This window comes from Malurus melanocephalus, unplaced genomic scaffold (assembly GCF_030028575.1).
Source record: "Malurus melanocephalus ecotype Western Australia unplaced genomic scaffold, MMel_1.1 scaffold_12, whole genome shotgun sequence".
Classification (NCBI taxonomy): Eukaryota; Metazoa; Chordata; class Aves; order Passeriformes; family Maluridae; genus Malurus; species Malurus melanocephalus.
Window position 1 is genome coordinate 2,812,340 of NW_026623244.1, and position 10,925 is coordinate 2,823,264.

At 61.6% G+C, this 10,925-nt stretch overlaps 1 protein-coding gene across 3 annotated transcripts in view; it reads left to right on the forward strand.

Annotated features, from left to right (window-relative positions):
• The first annotated feature begins 3,344 nt into the window (after positions 1–3,344).
• PPRC1 (PPARG related coactivator 1) overlaps positions 3,345–10,925 on the forward strand; it is a 13,865-nt gene continuing 6,284 nt past the window's right edge. The window contains exons 1-5 of one of the 3 annotated variants that reach the window (XM_057380323.1): positions 3,345–3,510; positions 7,257–7,400; positions 7,543–7,698; positions 8,091–8,219; positions 8,568–10,886. In XM_057380323.1, coding sequence (XP_057236306.1) covers positions 3,370–3,510; positions 7,257–7,400; positions 7,543–7,698; positions 8,091–8,219; positions 8,568–10,886 — 2,889 coding nt within the window. In that variant the 5' untranslated portion in view covers positions 3,345–3,369. Of the gene's footprint in view, positions 3,511–3,607; positions 3,719–5,201; positions 5,631–7,256; positions 7,401–7,542; positions 7,699–8,090; positions 8,220–8,567; positions 10,887–10,925 lie in introns of those variants that run through there. The other 2 variants (XM_057380332.1, XM_057380341.1) reach the window with 2 other exon arrangements.

The window sequence follows — 10,925 nt, forward strand, 5'->3', positions numbered from 1 at the left end:
TGCGCCGGCGGCGGGCGGGTGGGGGCGCCTGTGCGCGTGCGCGGGACGTCCCGTTTCCCCCCCGCCGCGAGCGCGTGCGTGTTGCGTGCGTGCGCGCCCCCCCGGCTCGGCGCTGCCGCCTGTACCGCGCGCGCTCGCGCTGGGCCCCCCTCCTCCCCCCAGACACCGTGAGGGGCGCGGAGATTCCGGTGTGTGAGGGGACCCCCGAGGGAGGAAATGAAGCGAAGGACAAGGGGTCACCCCTCTGCTCCGAAGAGGCTCTTGGCGCTGSCCCCTGGGCTTTGCAGCCGTCGGAGGAGGGGTAGCGCTGTCCCCCGACCCCCTTGGGTGGGTGAGGGTCCTCMGGGCGGCGGGGGCTGCCGGGAGCGGCGCAGGGCTGCGGCTTCTATCCCGCCTCCCCGGGCGGGGCTGCCCTTCTCAGGGGCCGAGAGAGACCTGGGTGGAAGAACGAGTGCACAGGCACCCACGCCGGTGGCAGGCGTTGAACCTTCCGGTCGGTGGCTGAGCCCTGGGTGTCCCAGGGCGACTCGTTGGAGTTTCCACTGGGAGGCCGTAGGGATGAGCAGGGGGCGCCACGGATGTTCGCACGGAATATCCTGCTCAAGGCTTGTGCTTTTTGGAACTTCGCCAGTCTCCTCAGCCCGGGGGCACAGGGAGGACACAGCTCTTTGGAGGCTGTGGATGGGAGGGAAGGGGCCAAAGAGAATCAGGGGGCAGGAAGTTAGGGGGTTCACAGCAGCACTTTGCACGATCAGAGACGTTGTGGCTGCTGTTTGCTGTGCCTTTGTACGAGGATGGCAGAGGCTGCTAGACAGGAGGCTAGGAGCTTCTCGGGTGTGTGCTGCACCCTGTGCCAGGCACCCTGTGACAGCATCCTGGGTGAGGCCTGGGGCCAGAGAGATGCCAGGGCAAAAGGAGCAGAGTGCCATACAGACAGGAYAGGGTCTCCCTGAGGCCACCTGCCCAAGAAGATCTCACCTAGAGGTTCTGCCCCAGCCCCACACAATTGTGCAGGATCCTGCACGCTGGCTGTGGGGCCAGAGCCCAATCTGCAAATGCGAGCACTGTCCCTCTGCTGCCCTGCCAAAATACAACCCCAGCCCCACGGTGGGAGCYGTATCCTGGACTGAGCAAACTGCCCCGGTGAGCCTAAGTCCTCTCTCCTTCCTGAAGAGCCAACTCCAGCCCATCTGCTCCTGCCTGGGTGGGACTCACATCCCCCTTCACTGAGTGGAGTGTCTTTTAAGCATCAGATGAGTTTTTGAGCTCTCCTTTGCAGGCTGTGTCTATTAACCCTGAACAAGCTGCCAACACTGAGTGCTGCACAGRCTGAAACTGGATGGCCCTGAGCAGCATCCGGCTGTGCCTGGCCCGGGAGTGGTCACTACACAAAGAGGGAAGGGAGTAAGCCAGGGATGTAGAATATGCATTTTCCTTTCTGGCTGTTGTTTGTTTGTAAACCAGGAGGAATGTGTGGTGTTGCCCTGTGCCAGGAAAGCATCCCTGCTGCGGATTGTACTGGGGGAGGGAGGTACCTGCAGGTGGGATTCCCTATGGTCACACCCCAGGGATCCCATGTGCAAAGAATATGGTCCCACTTTGCAGGATAAACACCAGGCTAGGCTTGTTCTGTGAGAGATCAGCCTTGTGCTGCAGGATCCTGCCACASACAGGGACAAAAGGATTAGGCACTGCATGCACTGGATGTGCCCCAGGGAGAAGACRTGATGGAAGAGGAGGGTGTGGAGCAGGAGGAGGAAAGCTGCAGAGCTTCAAGGGGAACATTGCTCCACATTCCAGTCAGCTGGTCTCTGGGTGCCAAGTCATGGACAACTCAGGGCAGACATGGGCATTTCAAAAATGACTTGCTCCTCGCTTTAGATGTGTTGAGCCCAGGGGAAGCAAAGTGTCCTTCAGAGGGGCAACCATACGTAGGCTGCAGAGAGCCTGGAGCATTTGCCCAGCCCCCCCTGCTTCCTCTGCAGCGCCAAGAGCAGGTGCTGGCTTGAGGAACCTTTTACATTCTGCAAAATCCCCCACACCTCAGGGGTACACTCACATCCCCTCATTGCAACACGTGTGTTCTGCAGCACTCTCCATGGCCCTGGAGAAGGACACAGCTGCCTGCCTGCCTGCTGCTCAGACAGTGTTGTGGCAGGGGTGGAAGGAAGGATGGTGGCAGGATGAAGTTCTACATGTCATACATAGTTCAGCTCAATGATCAGGCACACAAGGCTGAGAAAAGTAGCTCTGTCCTGTGGATCCCCAAAGGAACCTGGCCTGGGCAGATCTGTGCCCAGGGACTGACATAGACACCAGGACAATTAGCCCCCCCCAGGTGAATCGTGCACTGCAGAGCTGCAACCACATGTCCACACTGCACCTGTGCTGCTGTAAGCACATCCCTGAACCCCATGAGATGATCCTGCCACCYGTATGGAACCCTGAAGTGCCACAGGAAGTGACAGCACCCGAAGGGACTCAGGGCATACAGAACAGAGGGTAGCAGACAGAGCCAGGTCAAGTGCCTTTGCACACTGGCATCCCCTGCCCTTCTGGGGAGCCAGGCTGGGCAGCAACTGTGTCCGATGAGCTCTGTGGCTCCCTCAGGCTCTCCAGGTGATTTTCGTGTGCCAGCTTTGGAGAGCAGCACAAGCATAGGCACAAGCAGTAACCTGGGTACCCTGCTCCATTGCCGTGTCAGGAGACTGTACAGCAGCGCACGGTGCCCATCCCACCTTTCACACCCGATAGTTCTCTTCATCTCCCCCTGTGCTCGCCACGCGTGCGTGTCACCTCCACCAGCCCCACAACAGGTTGGGCTCAATGGAGCACCACGGCAGTGCTGCACAGGCACCTCTGGCACGGGGAAGGCTCACAGCCGGGGAACGGAGAGCCGCTGCGACCACAGCAACCCTACCCCTGCTTTCCAGGAACAGCGGGGACTCGCGGSTCAGCCGCGCACACGTGTGCGGCAGGATGGGCGGGGCGGGCGCGCGGCGCCGCGGGAAAACGCTCATCTGCCCCGCCCACAGGGGGCGCTTCCCGCCAGTCCCTCTCGCGCCGCCCCGCCCACCGCGCGCCGCAGGGCGAGGCCGGCCCTCCTCGTCCCCGCCCGCTGCAACGATGGAGGCGAAGCCCGAGGGTCTGCCCGCCCTCAAGATGGCCGCCCGCGCTCCCGAGGCCGGGCGCCCCCTCAGGCAGGTGCCTGGGTCCCGGCACGCGGCCGGCAGCGAAAGGGTGCGCTCCCGGCGTTCCGAGCGCGGGCGGGGCGGGGCTGCGCGGGGGCCGCCGGGAGCTGTAGTGCGGGGCGGGCAGTGGTCACGTGGCGCGCCCGGCAGTGGCCGCGCTGGGAGCGGAGGCGCCAAGATGGCCGCGCGGCGGGGCGGAGCGGTGCCTGCCGCCAACGGGGCCGGGGCTGGTTGTGCTGCCGCCGCGGCCGCTCCGCGAAGCCTGGCGAGCGGCGGAGCCCTGCGCGAGCCGCCTTTCCGCGCCGGCAGCCCCCTGCAGGTAAGGGGCGGCGGGCGCGCCGGGCCGCACCGTGACACGTGGAGGCCGGGGCGGCTCCCGCGGCGGCAGCACCACGTGTGCCGGGAGCGGGCCCGCCGCGCCGGCGGCGGGTGGGGAGCACAGCGCGGGCCGGGGGCGCATCCGCTGGACGCGGAAGGCGGTGCCGTTTCTGTGATGGGGGAATGGGGTGCCCGGAGGTCTCCCGCCGGTGGGTGGGGTGTTGGCGCSGGGAGATTCTGGGGTGGGGGGGCTTCTCCATGACCACGGGACCCAGCGGGACGGGGGCTTTGGTATCCTGTGCGGGGAGTGACACCCCGGCCTTGGTCAGTGGGGGCCAGGGGATGCCGCCCGAGTCATCCGCCCGCGGTTATTCCATCCCGGCGCCGCCCTCAGCCACCTGCGGCCGCGAGTAGCTGTGGCAGGCGCGGTTTGGGACACCGACACCCGCCGGTTTCTGTGGCAGGAGCTGTGTGTACAGAACGTGTCCCGTGCCGGGCTGGGGGACGTTCCCAGAGACGCACCGGGGGGTTATCCAGGGGAAGCGGAGCTTTGTCCCGTAGCAAGAGGCTCCTGTGCTAGGGCAGGTCTGGGGCGCGTCGCTGCTGCTGTTATCCGAACGGAGAGCGCGGGGATGCAGCACCCCAGGAGGGGACCCGGGGGCACCTGCGCTGTGCGTTTTTCGGGATTTTTTGGGKGGAGACCCGCGCTTCTGCCTCCGCTAGGATTCTGCTGCGTGGCCGAAGGGCTGCGGGGGAGAGCCCCCCCGTCCCGAGCCCGGGCTGGAGGGCCCTGACCCTGTTTCGCCCCTCCTCGACACGAGCAGAGCGGGCTGCGTATCTGGGAGAGAGGTGTGTTCCCGCCTGATGTTTTCCGAAAGCAGCAGAGGAATCCATCGAGCATCCTCTGGCTGTATCGCGCTGGCCGGGCGGAGCCCCCTCGGCTTCCCGGGCTCACCCCGCGTCCTTGCCGGCAGCTCCGGCGCTGTAAAAGCGGCCTTGGCAGCCAGCCGGGGACCATGGCCGCCCTGTGCTCGGGGCGTAGCCACAGCACGCCGGGCACACGTGTCACCAGCGGCCTGCGGGGGCCTCCGTTGTCCCTTCCGGGAACCAGAGCAGCGAGCGCAGTGTACCTGCGCCGGATGGGTGCCGCAAGAGCTGGTGGCTATGCTTAGACTGTGTCCATGGCAAGCATTGGCTGCAGTCGCAGCACCCTGCGTGCCCCAAGCCCGCTCTGGGGCTGTGGACATCCTCCCTTTTTCCCGGCAATGCTGGTTGCTTGGGCACAGCCTGGCCGGAGCCGAAGCCGGTCCTTGAACATTCCCATGACCCTCTTCCTTGCTGCGTTGCTGTAAAGCCAGCACAGGGAGCTGTGAGGGCACGGGGGGGTTCCCCCCTCCCCTCCGGGTTAGGAGTCTCTGTCAGGGAGGAGAGCGGCAGGGACACGGGAGCAGGCTGAGCTGGTTCGTACCCCCGCCCCGACACACACGCGATGCTCAAGCGATGAGAGCTGCAGGAGGTGCCCGTCCCCAGGTGGATCAAAGGGAGTCCCGGGGCAACGCAGCCCAGGCCGGTGACTCACGGCTGTGGGACTCCTTGTTACAAGGCGCTGAGTCAAGGGATTCGAGGAAGGCATGGGAGATTGCCCTTCCTCCCTCCKAGGCTGTGGGCAGGAGCCACAGGAAGAGGCCATTTGAGTGGGAGGGTTTTGCTTCCCTCCCTCCAAATGTCCAGCGCTGATCACAGCTGGAAACCTCTTATTACATGCTTTCTTCGGGGAGACCCAGCCCTGTGGAGACGCAGAGGGGCAGGGCTGTGCAGCCCTGGGGTGTCCCCCACATCCYTTTGCCATCAGCAGGCAGGGGTCAGATGGCCCCTGCATCCCTGGGCTGCTGATCCTCCATCCTGATGGCTCCTCAGATCAGCCGGGTGCCTCTGCCTGCCGGTCACCGCTGACTCAGGGCTGCACGCCGGGGCTGGGCGTGTAAGCCTGGATGTCCTCCCAGTATCTGCATGAGGATTGGCTGGGAATCGCAGTCAGGCTGTGCCTAGAGGGCTGCCAGCAGGCTCTGCGCTGTGCTCTGACCATCAGCCGGCAAGGGAGGGGACTGGAGATGCTGGGTGGTAAAACTGCTTTAAAACTGCTCTATAGTCTGATCTGCATGGYGGGGTGGAGTGGTGTCCTGGTGTCACTGATGGGCTCCGCTTCCAGCAGGAGGGCCCTGGAAGAGGCTGGTCTGGGCTGCCAAGCTGCCTGCTGAGCCCYAAACCACTGCAGACTCTTGGTCTTAAGGGCTGCCATGTCACAGGCTGGGGGGATTTGGGATGGATAGCCTCGGGGCATTGCTGTGGATGTCCTGGCTCTAACTCACAGCCTCTTCATGGGGTACCTGTATTCTGGGGTTGCACAGGGCTCCTGGCTGTGCTGTGGCCAGAGGTGCCAACTCTGTCTTATCAGACCTAGTCTCTGAAGAGCCCCAGGGACCAGGGATTTGGACATGTGCTGTTGTACTTCAGAAATACCTATTTAGTGAAGTGCCTGCTTCCCTCCTGTACAGTTTCCTGCTTATTGGAAAAAGATTTTAAAGTATTAGCAGGTTCCCTATAGGAACCAGGTACATTTGTCCTGCATGTGCACAAGCTCATGCAAGCTGTGGTAGTCATGTGAAACACAGGTGAACTGCATCAGCTATGCATCCCCCAAGGTTCAGCCATATTCTCATGGTGCTGGTGCTGCTCCAAGGGGAGGAAAACTGCTCACAGCCTGTTCCTGGCCAGCTTTGGGAGGGAGGTATACTCTSCCAGGGCTTTGTCCTTGGTGCCCTTATCTTTCTGGCTTCTATTATCTCTCTGCCTAAGCCCATCTACAAACAGGAATTTACATCCTGTCTCGTGCCGGTGACACGGCCTACACTGCTGCTCTGCTCTGTGTGTCCTGTGGCTCTGCTCAGACAGRGGGCTGCATCCCATGCCCTCACCCAACACCTGGCTTTTCCTGACTGTCCTGYAGCATGGCTGTGTGACATGCTGGAGTACAGTGCAAGTAGTTTTCTGAAGTTACTCAGAATTACCCAAGCATCCCTGGAGGTGGCTAGGGGACTGGAAAGGATGTGGGTTTGGGAATTTGAAGGAGGAAGAATAACAAAGCTGGTTTGCTCCTGGATTGCAAGCACAGACCATGTCCTCTTGTAGCCTGCAGCAGAGGTATTGGGGYAGGGTTCTGGCAGTGGCAGCTGGCTGCATCCCTGTTGCTGACTCCTGCACTTTTGTTATGAATTTCGTAATGGTTTGGGCTTATCTGAAGTGCCAACAGCCAGAATTGGAGAAGCGCGTGACAGTCCATGAGGTGGCGGGAGCCTGCCTGTCCCCCTCGTCCAGCATGACCAGTGTGTGATGTTGGGCAGAGCCTGGAGTTTTATCTATTCATCTTTCCCAGTCATGCAGCTACAGAGTGAATCAGGCAGAAATTTTTGGTGTGGAGGCATCCTGGGTAATCAGAGGGTCTCGGGTTGAAAACAGCGCAGGACTGTGTGCAGTGGACTCTCCTGAAAGCAAGGGGGAAGGTATYCTGTGCCATCTTCTGACCTGTGGTCATGTCCCACCTGCTTCCCCTGCATGTTTGGGATGCTGGGGGTGCCCAGCCACTGTTTGCAACTCAGGCTGTCAGGAGCTCTTGTGTGCTGCAAGGAAATCAGTGCTGGTAGTGGGGTTGTGCAAAGTGTTTATGTGGCTCCTCATGCTCCTCAACAGTGCTTTTCCCTCGAGGAGGATGACCTGAACTTAACATCGTTAGATGCAGAAACCATCTTAGAAGCTGAAGAGATCYTGGGGACGATGCAGAACTATCTCGACTCCTCTGTGATCTCCATCATTGAGGATCTCTCTTTGAGTGAGGTGGGAGCTCACACACAGACACGGGATGTGGCAGCTGGGCTGGTCCTGGCTGTGGCATTGGTGGGGGTGGTGGCAGTGTTCTCCATGTCTAGATTTTGTGGCTGTATCCCATTGCCCTCTGAGACSGTCCCTATCCTTGCAGCAGAGCAAGGTCTGCCTGGATGCACAGAATGAGCTGTCCCTGCTGACTGCCATCACAGAGATCCTGGACAGCACGGATGATGAGACCCTGTCCCCCTTTGACACCATCATGGATGCAGAGCTGCTGACTTCACCTCGGGAGCGGGAKAATCCCTCAGTGAGTTGTGGGGCAGATCTAGTCTGACCTCAGAGCCCATGGGAAGATGCTCAGGCAGGGCTATACTAGGTTCTGACATGGAAGGTGCCCTGAAATGGTTGGACCCTGGTCCCCAGTATCCTGAGATGTGCCCTCATAATGGTCCCAATGTAAGAGAAGGGCTCTGGGGGGCCATGCCTTCACCTTGAGTCTTTATGTAGAGCCAGAGATGCACCAGAGGCTTTAGAAAGCAGCAAATTCCTTATGGGAGCTGTCTGCATTGTGGGTGAAATAGGGCTGTTTGCTCCTGGGCTCTGTGGGATGAAGTCCATGGGCATTGGGGRGCCAGGCATGGCCTGTGCCTTCCAGCAGCATAGACCTGCCCCTGTCTCATCTTCTGTTCATCTTTCCAGTTTCAGAAGTTTCTCACCTTATCCCGCCCATTGCTAGAGTGTGAGAGCCCTACCCTGGAACAGCCTAAGGCTCTCAGGCCTCTCAGCAGCAGCAGCAGCAGCAGCAGCAGCGTCTCTGTGGTTGGAAAGGTGAGCAGCTGAGCAGGGGAAGCTGAAGTAGAAGTGTTGGGAGACCTCAGCCCCAGGCTTCCCTCATGGCACAGGCATCCTTTCCCAGAAGTGATGTTTTTGCAAGGCATCAGTGGCAGTGGGAGCAGAGCCTGCCTCAGCTGGTGGGCACCAGGGACTGGGGATGCTCATGTGGGGGAGGCGGGTTTCCAGCTCTGTTGTGTCTTAACTGGGYGGGTCAAATGTGTCCCAGGTTTTTGTCTGCCATGGGACTTTGCTGTAGAGCTGCAGCAGACCCACAGCTGTCTGTCCTGGGGGCGTACTGGTAAAAGCCCTGGAACTGATGTTTGCTCTGGTCCATCTTCCCAGACTGATGCAGACCTGGTCTGGGACTGTGCTGCCCATGGCCTCGAGGACCCGATGCTGCCAAAGAAGCAAGTCTGCAGCACCCCAAGGGTGGAGAGGAAGGTGGGCTGGCACCGAGCCCGAGAGCAGCCCCTGCCGCAGCGCAGTGATGGGGAGGAAGAAGAGGAGGAGGCTGCCTTGAGCCTGGAGCTAGACAGCAGCATGGAGGCTGTGGATTTCTGTGTGAGTGAGGCTGGGATGGCGCTGGAGGAGCGTGAAGATCCCTGCATCATCAACACAGGTGATGTATCCCTGAGTGAGCTGGTGAAGTCCATGCACCCCTACTGCCTGCCCACCTTCACTGTGTGCCTGGACCCTGACACTGAGCCTGTGGCCAGGGAACTTCTGAGCAGTCCTGTCTTGCTGGAAATTGTGCCTGGTGAGGGAGAGAGTGTGGAGATCCCTGTGGTCCTGAAGCCCTTGACTCCCAGCTCCCTTGACCTGGAGCCCCAGCTTTTGAGTGCAGAGGAKAGTACCAGGGAGTCAATCCCAGAGGATCGAGGGGAGCTGCCAGGAGCTCCAGCTCAGGAAAATGGGATGGAAGAGGAGAAGGAGGAGAAACTGCCTGGGAAGGAGCCTTCATGCACTACCCCAGAGGGTACCTCCCCACCAGAGGCAGCAGCACCTGGAGCCTTGGGTCCCAACAGCAGCTCCTGGCACAGCACAGAGGCCCCAGCAAGTGGCAAACGTGAATGCTCTGAGARGGGACGGGGCCGTGAGAGAGCAAGGAAGAGTCGGAAAAAGAAAGCAGGGGAAGACCAAAGRAAGCAGGCCAGGCCAGGCAGGGACTGTGTGGCCCACCGGCTCCGTTCTGCTGGCTCTGGACAGCCCCAGGTCTTGCCAGCCACTAGCCGGCAGCGGGCAGCGTGCCCTTCTGTTCAGGTCTCAGACTTCCTGGCACAGCAGCTGGAACGAGCCCGGAAGGAGGGGCAGATGGAGCTGCATGCCGAGCAGGCACTGCGGCCCTGCGGCAGGCGTCGGAGCACAGCAGGGCCCTTCCTGCCCAAGAAAGTGAAGCAGGAGCTGCAGAAGGAGCCAGCACCAGAAACTATGAGTGTGACCCTGGAGAAGAACAAGACACTGGTGCCTCTGGAGAAGACCACACCAAGCATGGAGGGGCAGCCAACAGCTACATGTTCCAGCCTGACAGACGAGACTGAGGGCCAGGRAGATGCAAAGTCATCTGCTGAACAGACCAGTGATGTCTTAGAGGCTGCTTCTCAGCTCCCAGAGCAAAGTGTGGGGCTGGAACCTGCCCTGAGCCTGCCAGCAGCAGAGCCGAGTGAGGGCCTGCCTAAGGAATCCAAACCCAAGGCGCTGAGCCTGCGGGAATACCGCATCCGCATGTTGCACCGTCAGCTCAGTGAGGGTGGCAGCCAGGAAGGCAAGAAGCAAGTGGCCAGCAAGTGGCCCAGTGTCCCTGAGCCTCCGACAGAGCTGGCAGAGATCCCCTGCCTGGTGTCACCCATGCGCTCCGCCACCGAGGCAGATGGTGCTCAGAAGGGACCAGAGAAACCCACCAGCCCTGCTGCTGTCCYTCCTCCTGCCAGCAAAGCTCCCACTGCTCTGACTGCAACCCCGGCACCCTCCACAGCTCCAGCACCTGCCACGGCTCCACCAACCCCATCAACACCAATGCCTTTTGTCGCACCAAATGTGCCCCCAGCTGCTGGGGTGGCCCCAAGCGGGATGCCACCAGCCTCTGCCGGTGCTTACGCCCTTTACCCACCAGTGCCTTCCTGGCCCTGCTTCAGCCCGCAGCCCATGGGCTGCCATAGTTTGCCCCCACCACCTAGTGCCAGCTCCTCCAATACTTTTCACATGGTGCCTGGCCTTCCGCCTCCAGCCATGGCCTGGCCCCCTCCACCTGTGCCACCCCCGCCTCCATTTGGCCCAGGTGGCCCCTATGCCCCAGTAGGGTGGGCACCACCATCCTACTGGCCAGGAATCCCCATGCCGCCTCCGGTGCCTTCCCTTGTGTACAGGGACCCCGGAGCAGCAGTGCAGGCCACCACCACCTTCCCAGCTGGCAGCCACCCTGGCACAGCCCTCTTGCATGGGCAGCCTCCTGCCACCCCTGTGCTCAGCTGCCCAGAGCCACCAGCCTTCCCTGCCCAGCCGCCTACCACCCCAGCCACTGAGGTGGGGGCTGCAGGTGGCCCAGCCAGGTCAGCAATGGGCAGGGTGTCAGACCCCAGGAGGCAGGCACGGCTGGCAGGGGAGAGCTCTCTCCCCAAGGCCCCTCTGGCTCCAGCCCCAGCCCAGCCCCTGCCAGCCCCCTCAGCTGCCACTGCCCAGCCCAGCATGGCCCCTCCTGCAGTG